The sequence below is a fragment of the Bufo bufo genome, chromosome 2, assembly GCF_905171765.1.
Source record: "Bufo bufo chromosome 2, aBufBuf1.1, whole genome shotgun sequence".
In the NCBI taxonomy this organism is placed as follows: Eukaryota; Metazoa; Chordata; class Amphibia; order Anura; family Bufonidae; genus Bufo; species Bufo bufo.
The window spans coordinates 207,487,583-207,504,942 of record NC_053390.1 but is presented as its reverse complement, the minus strand read 5'-3'; the positions used below and the strand labels follow the sequence as shown (position 1 = coordinate 207,504,942).

General features: G+C 46.1%; 1 protein-coding gene across 3 annotated transcripts in view; it reads right to left on the bottom strand.

The window, feature by feature from the left end:
• HECTD4 (HECT domain E3 ubiquitin protein ligase 4) overlaps positions 1-17,360 on the bottom strand; it is a 234,016-nt gene that overhangs the window by 70,076 nt on the left and 146,580 nt on the right. For all 3 annotated transcript variants that reach the window (XR_005776144.1, XM_040416050.1, XM_040416049.1), the window contains exons 44-53: positions 15,023-15,138; positions 13,529-13,632; positions 13,289-13,450; positions 12,866-13,014; positions 11,496-11,575; positions 11,130-11,293; positions 6,085-6,322; positions 5,863-5,999; positions 5,276-5,402; positions 4,736-4,873 (exon numbers count right to left, since the gene is read on the bottom strand). Coding sequence is in view for 2 of the 3 variants with exons in the window: in XM_040416050.1 (XP_040271984.1) it covers positions 4,736-4,873; positions 5,276-5,402; positions 5,863-5,999; positions 6,085-6,322; positions 11,130-11,293; positions 11,496-11,575; positions 12,866-13,014; positions 13,289-13,450; positions 13,529-13,632; positions 15,023-15,138 (1,415 nt within the window). In the remaining variant the exon portion in view is untranslated. The remainder of the gene's footprint in view (positions 1-4,735; positions 4,874-5,275; positions 5,403-5,862; positions 6,000-6,084; positions 6,323-11,129; positions 11,294-11,495; positions 11,576-12,865; positions 13,015-13,288; positions 13,451-13,528; positions 13,633-15,022; positions 15,139-17,360) is intronic.

The window sequence follows — 17,360 nt, the reverse complement described above, 5'->3', positions numbered from 1 at the left end:
CATGGCCAGCCGGCAGCCAGGGAGAGTGCAGTATCCCGCCTAGGAGGGGGGGGGATGCACATGGCAGGCACCATAACTGGAGAGAAGATGAATGCTGCCTACGGAAGGGCCGCATGCACTTGGCCAGCGCCGTATCCTGGAAGAGGCAAGAAAACTGCCTAAAAGGGAAAATGCCCTAGCAGCGACGCAGGCTGGGAGCGCACCACCATGCCGCCTGTGGAAAGAGGTCATGCAGACATGCAGCACTACTGATGAGGCTGCAGCGTCCTGCGCAGTCCAATAGAAATCAGTGATCTATTATTTATTTTATTATTATAATTTTTTTATTTTTTTTATATTTAAACACAGCCTCACTGAGGCTAAAGGGGAGCCACCATATATGGGCACCTGAGAAAAAAAGGGGGGGCCAACTATACAGACTCATTTGGGAGCCGGCCTGTACCCAAAGGGTTAACAGGGATCCGGCCTGGAGGGCGGCGTGCGATCCCCTGGGGGCGGAGGAACCTCCAGGCGGGAAGAATTTGCGCCTGGAAGGTTCCCGCCCCCTCCACCAGAGACCGGAATATTGCGGCCTAGTAGGCCGCGAAGCCGGGGGCTAAATTTGCGGCGCCCGGCCCGTTTATACCGCCGGGACCTGAGGCGGAATGGCGCTTTAAACCGGCCGCGGGAGCCCACCCCGCGGGCCGGTCGGAATTGCGGCCCAGCAGGCCGCGAAGCCTAGGACCAAATTTGCGGAGCCCCGCCGACCGGCACCGACGGTCGGACGGGGCCTGCTGGGGCATAGTCAAGCCCAATGCCGGCCGCGGGAGCCCACCCCGCCGGCCGGAAGAGACAGGGGCCGGAATGGCAGCTTGCTGGCCGCGGGAGCCCACCCCGCCGGCCGGAAGAGACAGGGACCGAAATGGCGGTTTGCCGGCCGCGGGAGCCCACCCCGCCGGCCGGAAGAGACAGGGACCCGAAATGGCGGTTTGCCGGCCGCGGGAGCCCACCCCGCCGGCCGGAAGAGACAGGGACCCGAAATGGCGGTTTGCCGGCCGCGGGAGCCCACCCCGCCGGCCGGAAGAGACAGGGACCCGGAATGGCGGTTTGCCGGCCGCGGGAGCCCACCTCGCCGGCCGGAAGAGTAAGGGGCCCGGAATGGCGGCTTGCCGCGGGAGCCCACCTCGAGCCCACCCCAAGCCGCGGAGCCTAAAATTTTTGCGGCGCCCGGCCGCACCGGAATATTAGTGCTGGCCGGAGGCGACTCCGGTAAGGCCCAATGTGATCAGGCGAGATGGGGGGTGGGGACCCAGAGACGGGGTGCCCGTGAGGAGAAGGCAGGCGACGGCTGACAGCCACTAGCTGCATGTACTATGAGGGCCAGGAAAAAAAGGGCACCCCAGGAGCCAGCCTAGGTCCAGCAGGGGAAGGGTCCAGAGGCCCAGTATGGGGGGTCAGGCACGCAGGAGACCATTGGGTGGGGGGTGGGGGACGTAGGGCTGGAGAAGCCACTCTCTTACCACAGCCGTCTTCACCCTCGGTCCATTCCAGCAGGGTCGCCCCTTCAGCTACTGGCACCGCAGTGGCAGGACGCTGGAAGAGGGACTTGGCGTGCGTGCGACCCTTGCGCTGGCGGGATGTAGGGGAGCGAGGCTGCCCTGATCCACCTTGACTTCTGTGGGGGAGGCAGCAGTGCGGGTGACCGGCACTGGCGCAGTTCAACCCCGGGAGAACAGAGAGGTCTAGTGCGTCTCTGTTATCCCTGATGATCTGGAACAAAAAGAATTAAAAAAGTAAAAATCTAAAATTTAAACAAGGAGAAAACAGCCCTGCAGAGCAGGGAGTGTCTTGCCTCTTTGGACACTAAGCAAAAAACTGGCAGTCTCTCTCTCCAGGCTGAGGGTATAGCTGTGGAGGAGGGGCTTAACAGTCTTCACTTAGTGTCACGCCTCCTATGGAGATGAGCTATACCCAAGGTCTTCTGTGTCCCCCAAGGAAACTGGGCGAGAAAGACAACAAATCCCATTAGCCTCTTAGAAAGAAAACTCAAGCGTAAGTTCCACACTGTCAAACTATCAAGGATAAGTCAAAGGTCTGCAGCCTATTAGTTTCTCGAAAGTGAACCCTTTTCCACTCACAGAGTATACTCAGGGGAGGATCTGAAGTCAGACCATGGAGACCATTGTTTGAGAAACACGCTTTGGGATTGTGCATCTTCTGCTCTAAGTTCCTCCACCCACATGATCTGATTGAGAGCCTCAACCCAGTCCAATCTCTTACGGTCAGGATGTTGACAGTGGTACCAACTGGGGAAATATGAGGAGCAACAGTTGGGCATTGAGGAGACCCTGAAATGAGTCTCCTATAACATGGCCAACAACACTCTGTTTGTGAAGATGATAATAAATCTGACTCCGCTTTTCAGGTTTAGTAGGCTACATGCAGTTGACCGTATGTGTTTTGCGGTCCACAAATTGCAGATCCGCAAAAAGAAAAAAAAAAGGATGACATCCGCATGCCATTCGTTTTTCTTTGCGGATCCATTGTAACAATGCCTAAAACGGAGAAGAATAGGACATGTTCTATTTTTTTTTTTGCGGGGCTATGGAGCGGACATACTGATGCGGACAGCACACAGTGTGCTGTCTGCATTTCTTGCGGATCAATTGAAATTAATTGGTCCGCATGCTATCCGCAAAAAAAAAGGAAAAAACACGGAAACCAACAATGTTCGTGTGCATGTAGCCTTATTCAGACCCCTGACATTAAATTAATAAAAGGAAAGGAGGAAGGGGGCATGAGAGACAAGACAAAGCATACTGAACACACATCGACATTATACAAGCTAGTACTAGTAAGTGACTAACGACATCAACAAGTGCCAACATCCCTATAGAGGAAAAGAGGAGACCAATGGCAAAGGTAGATACCTGCCACTCCCCATAAATCGAAAGACCTGAAGAGGTCCAATAGTAATATACTAGGCAACTGTCAAACTAAGAAAAAAAAAAAGACAAAAAAAAAAGAAAGAAAAGAAAGTTAACTAAAGGCATACTATAAAACATTACGTATACTGAGTAAGGTACTGTAATTTAATAGTAAACTAGAAAAGCAGAAATGTCTTCTAGCCGACCTAACAGGGATCAAGAAGCAGAAGGTCTCTTCTTCCTGGAGGTCCGCTGAAGCTTGGGTCCCACCTTCTGCCACTGTAGGTGTAGATATAGGTGGATAGATAATGGGCGAATCCGGCAGACTCACTGGTGGAAGCTCAAAGGAATTCCTAGAAATTTAGACAAGTCTCCCAGAGATTTGAAAACCGCTGATTTTCCATCCATCCTTACATGCCATCGTGTTTTTATCCTGGAGGACAGTCAGGAGCGGTTTTAGAGATTCCCAGAGAAGAATAGTCCATCTAGCCAGATCTCGGAGAATTAGTAGAGGACCTCCTTGGCATGTTAAAGCATCAGACCATCCTAATTTAGTCAGGATAGCGTCCTTCTCTTTGAAAAAATGGATCCTACAGATTACATCTCTGGGGCATGCTGGGTGAGATGGTTTTGGGCCCAGAGCACGACGTATTCGATCAATCTCAATCTTTTTATCAGGAAGGTATTGAAGTAAAGTACCAAAGAAAGTTTGAGCCCAAGTTTCCAAATGAGATGCCTCAACTTCCTCAGAGGCATCTAATACGATGATTTTTTTCTCCTGTTTCTATTTTCTATATCATCCAGGTGGTTCTGGATATTTGAGACAAATGAGCCTGTATTATTTAGGAGTGTGCCTTAGAGAATCATGCAGCTTCTCTTGGGTGTCCTCTAATTCAGAAACTCTGCCCCCAAAATGGTGAATATCCTTTTGTAAGGCCTTGATATCCTTTTTTGTGAGGGCTCTAAATGCTGGAACAGAGCATCCATTCCTAATCTGGTAGGGGTGGCTCTCATATGAGCTTTCCAGTCACAATCTTCCTCACTCCTGTCCTGACCCTTCTCCTTCAAGGGTGGGTGAGCAGGCAAAGAGCCATGTGAGGAGGAGGCCCAATATGGTGACTGGGCCGCACTGTGTTGAGCTAAGGGCCATTCAGGAGAAAAGTGCACACTCACCACCGGAGAGGCTGGGAAATGTTGCGAGCCCTCTGTGAAAGTCTGCTCCAGGGGTAGTAGTCTTCCTCTTGCAAACCATCGCCCTGATTCACGGAATATGGGTTGCCTTAATTAACTATAATAATCTGGGTAGTGCAGGAGCTCCAGAACACAGCTTCTCACTCTGTCATTATCCACCTCACATCCAGCTTCTTAAACGCATAATTCCCTCTCAGAAAAAGATGGCACATCATTATAATATGTCATCACTTTTATGACCCCTATGATCCTGAGAATGAAAGGTCCCAGCGCCGATTCCCCCTCACAATGTTCAGGTGAAGGGGGCCGAACAGATGGCTGGCTGGAAAAGCAGCTTTGCAAGCAAAAACAGTGAAGAGACTGTAATGCTGCAGCCTCTTCATTCACAAGATCAGTGGAAATCTGAGTGGTCAGACCTCAAAGATCATCAATTGATTGACAGCCTAGAAAAATCACTTTGTGAGACGGCACTACCCCTTTAAAGAATATCCATATTGCAACTGCATACTTACCTAGCACTTCAATCTGTACATTGATGGAGGAGGGTTAGAAAGGTAATTGGAAAATGTACAGCTAAAATGATGCATGTGACATTTTCGTCATTTTATTTGATTTATTTTACATTCTTTGATTTATACCTTTACGAACTTTGTCAATAGTGAATTTGTTTGCTTCATCCTTGATGTCTTCAATGGTTGGAAGATATAAATCTCTAGGGATTCCACCATTCTCCTCATACAAAAACTCCACTGTTTGCCTTGCTATATCCACCATTCCTTAAATAAAAAATAAAAATGACATGATACTTCTGAAAAAAAACAAGCAATAAAATATGTCACACTTTCGGGACTGCATTGGTGGTGGTGTTGGGAGGGGATGGCGGGGGCGCTGGGAGAGGAGAAAATAAAAAGATCACTATATTAAAGGAAACAGTGGTTCTATTCATGAATGTCATCGCACTGTGTGTCTGTAGTGTGCTTGGAACTGGTATCTTTACTTGTCACTGTATCAGTATGGCCTTTTGTTGTGATACGTAACATACAATATCAAGTTTGTTTGACACCAGTAATATACACAATTAGCAAACATAGGGAACTGTTTTTGCACAAATAAATTTCACCACAAATATAGTATGCAAAAAAAAAGAAAAAAAAAAAGCCAAATATCAAATTTCATACCAAGCTGCAAAGCTCCCTTAATCTGGTCCAGGCCCGATTTTCTCTCAGCCTCATTACGAAAACGTCTACGAATGGTTGGAAATACCTTGGTCTCCCAAGCTTTCACCAGTAAGGCATAGTGATCCTCCTTTACAATACAGAGAAGAATCACAATGAGTTGGGGGGGGGGGATATAAAACTATTCATAATTGCGATGACACTGGGCTACAATTCCATACTTATTGAATATCTTTTCCAACTAGAATTTTATTTCCTTTTGTGTCACCATTCTGCTCCATTTTAAGTGCAGACTACAAGATCCTTTATTTTAGGATTTACACAAAGAACCAGCATGCCGCCACCTCTCCAGTGAATTATAAGGGAGAGCTGCCACTGTGAATTAGTGGACAGGGGTTACGCTACCCATTCTTGCTTGTGTTGACATACCATAAATGTTTAAAATAGAAATAACACTCATTGATAAAGCTTTGTGATGACTTGTAATCCATAGTGACAGCGTGTGAAACTGCCATGACCAACTACCTCCAGGAAAGTAGGTTCCTGTTAATGTAATTTTTATTATTCAAATTATTTTTAAAATATCTGACCCGTGGTATGTCATCATCATCGTCGTCATCACTTTCATCATCTGCAATAGGAGGAGGATGTGGATCAGGACCAGATGTAATTAAGTTTTCATAGCTCAATTCCACCTTATATCTGCAGGAAGCATCGCTGTCATACTCTGAAAGAAGAGAGAGATGGATATACAGAGAACAGATTAACATAGGATAAGAGTGGATCCTCTAGAGAACAGAAATAGTACTTACGTTGCAAAATAGTAGCTACTGCAGCAATGTGGCAAGGTGGGCCATGATTTCCTGGGTCAGATGCTATGCTGGTTCCCGCATCATTGTCACTGTCAGATGCCATAGCAAATGGTAATGCTTCAAAATTTGCACTGATTTCTTCAGCCAAGTCAATGCATAAATCAGCAGCATTGCGATGAGCCTGCCCCTCAGCAAAAGCAAACTGCTGTGATCCAAAATTTGCCCGAATCTTTGTATTCTGTGAAAAAATAGAAGATTGGATTTTTTGTTACTCACCGTAAAAACCCTTTCTAATTGCATTCATTGGGGGGACAGCAAAGACCTTGGGTGTAGCTGCTGCCACTAGGAGACACTAAGAAAAAATGTTAACTTCTCCCACCAGCTATACCCCTCCTGCAGACACTGAGCTAATCAGTTTGTATGGAAGCAGTAGGAGAAAAAAACATTAGTAAACTGCTTAGGTGGAATTGGCCATCACCCAAAGAGGCGGCGCTCTGCCTTTGGAACAATAAGCCTCACCGACAGACACCTGATCCAGCGGCTGATAGTGGACTTGGCAGCCGCCAAGCTCTGTCGAGATATACTTGGAGTGCCGGACCATGTCCAAGGTGTGAATTTCTTTCTCCTTGGGATGGGCCGGAGTTAGACAGAAGGATGGGAGGACTATATTCATCTGAACGAGGAGACCAACTTCTGCAGAACTGGTCTCAGGAGGGCTTTGTCCTGATGCAGAAGCAAAAATGGGGGCTTAGCAGAGAGCGCAGTGAGCTCATACACTCACCATATCGACGTGATGGCTACAAGAAAAGCGACTTCCCAAAAGAGAAGGTGGAGAGTGATCTCTTGTAGGGGTTTAAAGGGGGACAGCTGCATAGCATCCAGAACTAAAATTGAGGTCCCATGGAGGGGTAGGCTGACGGTACCAGTCGCATAATTCCCTGGACAAAAGGTAAGGACTACTTAGATAGGAGCCAAGGAAACAAGATGGAAAGGACCGACAGCTGGCCTTTGAGTGAGCTTAGGGCCAACCCCAAATCGAGGCGTTCCAGGAGAAAGGAGAGAATGTGAGGAATGGAAAAAACGAAGAGGATGAAAGTGGTGGCCCTGACACCAGAGAAAGAAAGACCTCCAAGTGCAACAGTATATCTTGGAGGAGGTTGGCTTCCTAGCTCTTATTATGGTTCAGATCACCGGATCTCAAAGCCCACGATCCCTTAAGTTGGTCACCACGCCGTCAAATGAAGTGTGTCAGAATGCAGCTGGAAGATCGGACCTTGTGAGAGAAGATCCCCTCTGGGAAATATTGACCATGGGGCGTCCGCTAGCAGAGCTACCAGATTAGCGTAGACAAATCCGGAGCGATGATGATTACCGGGAGTCCTTCTGCTTTGAGTTTCTTGAGGACCCTGTGGGGAAGGGGGGCGCATTGCGGTTGAACCGGTACCAGGGAATCACCAGGGCGTCCATCACTACCGCTTGCGTGTCCTGGGATCAGGCCACAAAGTGTTGTTTAGCCTGGAGGCTATAAGGTCAACATCCAGTCTCCCCCATCTGGTGCAGAGTTCATCGAAGACGTCCTTACGGAGGGACCATTCTCCAGGGTCTATGCTATGCGTTCCCTGTTTAGGAAGTCTGGTATCCAGTTGTCCACTCCCAGAATGTGGACTGCTGACAGAGCTGGAACCGTCTTCTCTGCCCACTTGAAGATCTTTGCTGACTCTGCCATAGTGGCTTGGCTGCGAGTTTCTCCTCGGTGATTCAGGTAGGCCACCACGGCTTAATTTTTGGATTGAATCCTGACTGGGAGGCCTATCAACGGCTGAGTCCAGTGTCTATGAGAGCTAGAAAAATTGCGTGGAGCTCAAAGATGTTGATTGGCAGTCTCGCCTCTAGGTAAGGCCATTGGCCCTGGACTATGTGGTCAAGGAAGAGTAGTTAGGGCCAACCAATTGAGAGGAAGGAAGGACCTGCCCTTGGATAGGCTGGGGGATGGAGCCACCAATGGAGTGAGTGGTGAGCTGTCGCTGAGAGAAGGTAGGTAACGGTTTTGTCCCAAGAATGGAGGATCCCCCTCTGTAGAGGACGAGTGTGGAACTGTTCGAAAAGCACAGCTTCCATTGACATCACTATGAGAGTTCATACTTGCGAATATGGATTGGGTGATGTGGCAGAAGTGTCTTAACCGCTTTCCTGAGACATAGCTGTTTCTCCAGGGGAAGAGGGATCTTTGCTGTCTGTATGTCCAAAGTCATCCCCAGGAAGGTGATGGATGTGGATGGATGGAAAGATGATTTCTTGTGGTTAATCCAACCGAAGCGGACCAAGGTGGGTGCCTTGATTAAGATATCGTCCGGGTAAAGGAAAACTTTTATCTCCCTGGCATGAAGAATGGCCCGGACTGGTGCCAGAATCTTTGTGAAGACCCTGGAAGCTGTCACCAGGCCGAGGGGCAGGGCCACAAACTTGTAGTGATCCTCCAGTATGTGGAAGCGCAGAAATCTCTGGTGAGTGACCACGATGGGCACGTGTAGATAAGCATCTTTGATGTCTACTGAAGCGGCGAGCTTTGACAAACTGATTGAGGCTCGAAATCTAGTATCGGCCTTGTGGAACCATCCTTCTTTGGAACAGCAAAAAGATTTAAATAAAAACCCCGATTACATTCCTCTGGTGGAACTGGGACGATTACTCCCTAAGCCAGGTGGTCCCAGATTGTGGACAAAAGTTTGGAAGCTTGAGATGGGTTGTTTGGAGGAACCGACCTGAAGAATCGATTGGGGGGAGTGGACCCGACCTCTATCTTGTAACCAAATTTGATTACTTTGTGGACCCATGAGTTAGAAACGTGAGCAAACCAAGCATCCTTTAAGGACTGTAGACCACCGCCCCTCCCCGAAGGAGGTCAGGGGGGTGTGGCACATCATGCTAAAGTGTGCTTAATGGAACCGGTCTTGGCAGTCTGGGCTCTTGGGCGCCAAGCCGGTCGCGGTTTAAAATGACGGCCTCTTCTTGGTTTCCTGGGCTTGTTTTCTAGAGGAAAAGCCTAGGCTGGAACTGCGGCGAAAGAAGCGAAAGCGCGATCTAGGTCCTCAGTAAGATCTGGACTGTTAAGGCTTACTCTGGGGAAGCAAGGTGCTATTCCCCCTTGTGGCGTCCAAGATGCTTTGGTCCAACGACCAAGTTTTTATGACCTCTGCTGGGAAGGGGTACATGAGATCCAGACATGTTTAGGGTAACGCTTATCCGGAACCGCCTACTCCTTTTCGATAGTGGACTCAAAGTCTTGATTAGAGGAGAAAAACTTATGCTCCCTTTTGGGGCAGCTATAGGAAAAGCCTCCTTGAGTACTGAAGGATTCCTAAACCTGGATGTGCAGGGTGTCAACTCACCTAGCAGGAAGAAAGAGCCCCTGGAAGATGAGTGAACTGGACATCACCTAACAAAATTAGCTAATAGCCTGCAGGAGGGACATAGGAGGGGAGGGGTACCACCCAGGGCAGAGCCTACCCGTTTGTAGAGCAGAGAGTCCCAGGAGCAGGCCAGAACACGTGTCTTCATCCAAGAGCTGGGAAAAGTTGATCACTAAGCATTGGATAAGAAATAGGCCTCCTAGCAAGCAGGAATAGATAAATAGGATGAATATGATTCTACGTCTTGAAAGAGGGGTATATGTCAAGAGAAAATGGCCAAACAAATTCTGGTCAATATGGCAGGGCTGGATTGAATCTGGAAGCTTAGCTTCGCTGGCACTGACTAGGGATTGTCTGAGAGGACAACTGTCCTTAATGGGACGTTTATCTTAGTTTAAGCTACATTTTAATGAGGATCTAGTGCTCAACTTATTGTTATCTTATGTGGATATGACATCCAAAATCTCTATTACCCTGTAATGTCATTGCATCGGGTTTCTGTCCATGTAAATGACTGACAGGATCTTGATCATTGTGTACAAATTTTATTGATAGTTTTATTTTAAATCTATAAAAATGATTTTTGATATTTTTTTAAAAAGAGCTGTGAAAAGGGAGAGGAGCCAAAATGGAGGTGGAGGGGAAAAAAACAAGGCTAAAACCAATCCAGGAGGGAGGTCTTGGCGCGCTGGCTGATGGTTGGGAGCTGTGGAAGGCCCTCCCCCAGCTGGGAGGGGCCTAGAAAGCACGAAAACGCCACAGGGACCACCGCGGCCTAGCAGTGAAGGAAGCTGGGGCCTAAGGTAGATGCCACCAGCCGACTGGAAGTGAGGTTTGCTGCGACGGAAAATGTGGCCAGCAACCGGCGCAGAATGGGGGAACTGGAGATCTCGGGCTTGCTGGGGCCAGTGGTGCCGCAACACAGCTGCAAGAGGGAACGGACTTGCTGGGGACAGTAGTGACACAGCAAAAGTGCAAAGTGCAGGAGGTGAGAAGACAGGAGCTTGGAGAGGACGAGGGGGGATTGGGATAGGGGTGTGGATGTTTTTTTCCCCATAAAAAACTATTTTTAAACACTAGATTTTGTCCTTAGAAGCACAGAGAGATAAAACTCCTATATAGATAGGTAATCCATTGTTTAGTTTACTGCTGTTGTTGTAAGGGGAAAGATGTTATCTGCTAGTAAAATAGTAAATCAGTGGAACTGGAATGACAGTATGCTCTACTGTTCTCTTGATATGCCTATATAAAGAAGCCTACAGAAAAGCAATGCACTTAACAGTGTAATGTGTGATGCCTTAATTGAGTCTCTCGTGCACCTCCTCTCCGGCTGCAGTGAAAGGTCTGACTAAGAAAGTCAAGAGAGGCCGTTTGCTGTGGTAAAATGCCAAGCAAATGAGAAAGTTAAAGAAAAAAACAAACAAAAAACAAAACAAAACAAAAACAACAACTGAATTTTCACATATAGGCTGCTAATATGGAATTTAAAAAAAGATGATAGTGTCCCTTTAAACAGACCTTTATTGTGTTCCCACACAAATAAACTTTCATTTTAAGAATTCATTATTTGTGTCCAACCAGCAACATAAGATCTACTAATTCTCTCCTTCCAGAATTCTAGACAAAATGATTTACCTTTTTCTGAATGTGTACAACTGGCCACATTCCTCCAGAAACATCCTCCAAATAGGGTCCGAGCCTTTGGCCACAGTAGGTAAAATAAACTCTGCCCTTTGCAGGCTGTCCTGGGGGTGGTGGTGTGCCTTCTGTTCTCTCCCAACCAATGCCAGCAACGTCCCCTAAAAACACAAAAAAAGACAACAACTTTATACATATAATCTAAGCACGTTCATTATCATATTGGTGATTCTCCAGCAATTAAAGGAGCACAATTACAAACTGACGCATCTTTTCCTTAGTATGAGATGACAACAAACAAGGAGCTTAGGACAGAATAAGCATGAACAGATATAACAACTAGGTATCAATTAAAATCCATACCAGGGGACAGAGCTACATCTAACCGCACGCTCTTCCACTGCAAAAGACTCGAACCATTGTAGTGTACAGCTCGCCCATTGCTATAAAAATGGATGGAAAACTGGTAAGGTCATATTTTTTAAAACTACAATTATACAAACGCTAGCGCACTATTATCATACTTGTGTAATCTTAAAGTTGAAGGGGCTTTCCAACTTTTTTATACTGATGATCTGTCCTCAGGATAGGTCAACAGTATCTGATTGGCAGGGGTCTAACACCGGTGACCCCCGCTGATCAGCTTTATGAGAAGACCACAGTGCTCTGCTGAGTGTCCTGCTTTCTCGCAGCTTACCAAGCACAGCAATGTATATTGTACAGCGGCTGTGCTTGGCATCGCAGCTCAGCCCCATTCACTTGAACGGGACTGAAGGAGCTTAGGCCATGTGGCCAATGAACATAACATCACTGTTAGGCCTCCTGCACACGACCGGTTTTTTTCCCCCGTTTACTGACCGTTTTTTGCGTTCCGTATACGGAACCATTCATTACAATGGTTCTGCAAAAAAAACGGAATGTACTCCGTATGCATTCCGTTTCCGTATTAAGATAGAACATGTCCTATTATTGCCCGTAAATCACGTTCCGTGGCCCCATTCAAGTCAATGGGTCCGCAAAAAAACGGAACACATATGGAAATGCATCCGTATGTCTTCCGTTTCTGTTCCGTTTTTTGCGGAACCATCTATTGAAAATGTTATGCCCAGCCCAATTTTATCTATGTAATTACTGTATACTGTATATGCCATATGGAAAAACGGAACAGAAACGGAAACACAACGGAAACAAAAAACGGAACAACGGATCCGTGAAAAACGGACCGCAAAAACACTGAAATAGCCATACAGTCGTGTGCAGGAGGCCTTAAGCTGCGAGAAGGCAGTAGCGCTCACAGGAAAACCGCCTTCTTAGGGTGCATTCACACGACAGTAAATGTTTTGCGGTCCACAATTTGCGGACCGCACATGGCCAGCGCTATATAGAGAATGCCTAAGCTTGTCCGCCGTTGCGGACAAAAATAGGACATGCTCTAGCTTTTTTGAGAGGCCACGGAACGGAACAACGGATGCGGACAGCACACGGTGTGCTGTCCGCATCTTTTGCGGCCCCATTGAAATGAATGGGTCCGCACCCGTTCTGCAAATTTGCAGAACGGATGCGGATCCATATATATACGGTCATGTGAAAGTCCCCTTAAACAGCTGATCGTGGGGGTCCCAAGTGTTGGACCCCCACCAATCAGTATAACATTTTTTTTCAAAAGCCCTTGAACAACTATGCAGAATACAAACTAAGGAACAGTACCAGGCATGTTTTTATAAAACACTTACTTGTGAAATAGACATGTACCCACAGGGTTAGTCCATGCCCCATCCCGCTTTTCTGCTTCTGTTGCAAATCCAAATGAGACAATCGGACCAGTGTCATCATCTATGTCTCCATAAGATACAATTTCAATCTCCCAATAAAAAGATGGAGCCTGGTAAAACAAATGTATGCAACTTTCAAATGTAACAATGATGCTTAACACAGGTTTCTGGGTGTTATCATGTATATGCAGTGCTTGTGTTAATAGCATTTCGTTTCTTTTAAAATTAAGACTTGAAACAATAAAAAATGAAAATGAAAATTATAAACCAACCATTACTATGGTTTCGATGGCAACAATCAATTAGCTCAAACTGATTATAACTGGAAGTTCGGTTGAAATTACAATTGGATGACCATAAAAAAACATATTCCAAAATCCTTACTTGTATTGGTACAGGTGAAGTTGCATAGATGAAGGTACCTCGAGGTAAACCTCCTCCTGCACTCGGGTCAGCCAGAAAAGTCACAGCTGTCAGATGTGACGAAAACATGCAGGCCCGCACTGGTGGGAACACACGGGATGGGCACCATGTGATCTCTTTAGGCTGTTACAGAAAACATGGCATTACCAAGAAGTATGTACTTTACATAAGCACTAAAAAACCACAATGTGAAATCCTTACCAGTCTACGCTCCGTCTGAAGAGGTGGTGGGGGTGGTCGAGCACAATCCCGATACAACATCCTCAGTCTTTCACACTGTACTTCCACCACAGATAAACGTTCACCTGACCGTGTACAAAACAGCTTTATTATTTATTTCCTTTACTGATGCCAAGAGCCACATCTTTTTATTTTAAGACCATATAGCTGCATGAGGGCTTGTTTTTTTGACAGATGTCTTATATTTTCCAAAGCAATCATTTTGGGATGCATATAATAGATTGATTAGATTTATTGTTTTTGGGGGAGGAAGAAGGTCCAACATAAAATTACCAATTCCGTTAATGCTTTTGTATACCTTTTCAGTAAAAAAAACCCAAAAACAATTCAATTTATTCTATGGTTTGGTAAAAAAGTGGCGATACCAAACATGTATAGTTTTTAAGTGTTAGTTCTTCTGTACAGTAAAACATCTTTTAATGTTTGCATTGACTTTTTCGGGACTGACTGGGCGCTTGTTTTTCAGGATGCATTGTCATTTTCATAAGTACCATCTTGGGGTGCATACAATTTATTGTATATCATTTCATAAATTTGCTTGAGGGGAATAGGGAAAAAAGCTAATTCACCATAGTATGTTTTTAAGGCTTGCACAGAGCGGTTTAAATAATACATTAACTTTATTGTACAAGTCGCTATGTTTGCGGAACATAGGACTGTCCAGCCTAGGAGCTCACAACCTCAATGGTGGCAACTGGTGGCCTTCACCATTTCTATGCCGCAGCAGCCACTGACCTTAGCAGTCACATATACAAGAACGAAATGCCACTAGCAGTGACTTGCCATCTAGCACATGTGACTGCTGAGCCCCGTGATTGCCACAGAAGTCATACGATAGTACAGTGGGGACCAAAAGCAACCAGGAACAGTGCAGAGGTGTGAAACAGCTGCAGACAGGTGTTTTTTTTAAATCTTTATTGAGCATCAGTTCCGACCACTTTGCGGTTATCTCATCTCATAAAGTGATGTACTATCACTAGGATATGCAATCATTTTATGATCAGTGGTCGCCAGAACTCTGGTATCACCACCCATCCTGAGAATGAAGCGGCGGAAGCACTGTGGCACCTTTACAGTTTTTTCCCCTGCACAGACAAGCAGCCGCACCTGGCCCCATTCATTTGGATAGGGCTGTACTACATTAACAGATTTAGGCAGGACCTGCAAACCATCTGTGTATGTCACACCACTCTCCCCCAATGGCAGATGTCATGGGAAAGGAGGGTCAGGCATGTCAGGTTTAAACATGCCCATTCCCTTTGTTTAGGAGATGGAAGTCTAGCAGTTTTCCAGAACACATACATGCTCTGCCAAAACAAGTGGGAGATAGCGGTCTGACATGATACCTGTCAGAGCAGGATGTCAAAATAGGACAATACATCATGTCTAAGACTAAACAGCCAATAAAAATATTCTAATCTCAGAATGTTAGCTTACTCAAGGCTGCAAACTTACTGGGACTACATTCCTGGGCTACTAAATTAAGTACTTCCACAGCGGCAGGGCACTGCTGTATGAACTCTTCACAAAATGAACTGTCCTCTAACAGCTGAGCCATGACCAGACAAGCTCTAAGGGAACAGAAGAAACAATGATCACATAAAAGCTGCAACACTACTAAAAATATAACAGAATGACACCACCACACCGCACATCACAATTAGAACTTACCTCTCCTGACATGTCTGTCTTAGTAAACACTTGTATACCTGTATGAAAGAACAATTCTGCAGCCTCGGTCGTGGGCCTCATGCACACGACCATGGTGTGTTTTGCAGTCCACAAACCGCGGATCCGCAAAACACGGATAGCGTCCGTGCGCGTTCCGCATGGACAGCCTTCAATATAAATGCCTATTCTTGTCCGCAAAGTGCGGACAAGAATAGGACAGGTTATATTTTTTTTAGCGGGGCCATGGAACGGAGCAACGGATGCGGACAGCACACGGAGTGCTGTCCGCATCTTTTGCAGCCCCATTGAAGTGAATGGGTCCGCACCCGAGCCGCCAAAACTGCAGCTCGGATGCGGACCAAAACAACGGCCGTGTGCATGAGGCCTTAAAGCTCTGTATTGTGCTGTACCTCTACTATTCCTCCTGAATACTTATGAATTAACTGATAACTGGGTGTTGTTATGCCTCTTGTCAAAGAGGTGTGACCCCCAACTAGTAACACCCAGTTATCAATATATTCATGATAATTCTACAAGGAATAAATGAGGAACCACACAACACAGAGATCTAAAACAAGATGCTCCAGAATTGTTATCTTATAAAGAATGATCTAAAACAGATATGTCTGGAGAGATGACAGATCTTCTAACTGTGTAAAAAATTTTCATCAAGTAAAAGAGCAATACATAATACAAGAAAAGAAAAAAAAAATCTAATAAAACATACTTACAGGAGTTGTTAAAGAAATGGGAGGGGATGATCCATTTGACATCGCCTGCAGACAATCACTGGCTATGGTAGTGACCAGATCCCCTTGTGTCACGTGACCATTTGTCATGATGTAAAGGGAGCTGGTTACCGCTGCAGCCAGTGATAGGCTGCAGGTGACATCAATCTGGATGTTTTCAGAGAGGGAGCGCAGAGGAGCATGCAGGCCGGGGGGAGAAGGAACAGAAAGCCAATGCCATGAAGCAAGTAAGTTAGCTTCCCTTTATAGGTCTGGCCAAGTGGGTGTAACCCCTTTAACCGAAGGAACTCCGCCGTACATGTACAGTACTGGTGGACGTGACGTAAGGACCAGCGCCGTACATGTACAACGGGCTCTTCGTGCGGGTGCACCCGGGCCCCTGCTGCATACGCCGACATCGGTGAAAACATCGATGCTGGCGTATTAACCCCTTGTATGCCATGGTCAAAGCTGACTGCGGCATGCAGAGGGTTTGCGTGCCCCCCGCATCACCATTGGGTCCCCGCGCTGCAGTGGCGGGGACCCGATGGCAGAGAAGGCAGCCCGATGCCTTCCGTTGGCATCGGGGCTTGCCTCCTGCGGATGCCTGTGAGATCCAGCCCCTTAGGCTGGGTCTCACAGGCAGGCTGTCAGCATACAAGCTGACATGCAATGTATTACAATACAAGATGTATTGTAATGCATTGCAGAGGGGATCAGACCCCAGAAGTTGAAGTCCCAGAGTGGGGAAAAAAAAACAGTAAAAAAAAAAGTGTTTTTCATAATAAAAAATAAAAAAAAGTTTCAAGTAAAAAAAAAATATGAAAATTTCCCAAAATAAAACTTGTAAGAAAAACAGACATATTGGATATTGCCGCGTCCGTAATGTCCGGCTCTATAAAAAATATCACATGATCCACCCCCTCACCTGAACGCCGTAGATTTAAAAAAAAAAAAAATAATAACTGTACTTAAACATTCATTTTTTGTCACCTTAACAAAGCGATCAAAAAGGTGCATGTCTGTCCCCCTGTCCCCCCCCCCCCCCCAAAAAAATAGTACCAATCGAACAGTCACCTCATCCCGCAAAAAATGAGCCACTACATAAAACAATCGGGCAAAAAAAAAAACTATGGCTCTCAAAATATGGAGATACTAAAACATGATTTTTTTGTTTCAAAAATGCTTTTATTGTGTAAAAAGTGAAAAAAAAGAAAAAAGTAGACATATTAGGTATCGCCGTGTCTGTAACAACCAGGTATATTAAAATATCACATGATCTAACCCCTCAGGTGAACACATTCAAATGTACATGGCAACTTAAAATTATCCCAGTGAAATCTGCCTTCCAAAAACCATATGGCATTCCTTTCCTTCGGCACCCTACCGTGTGC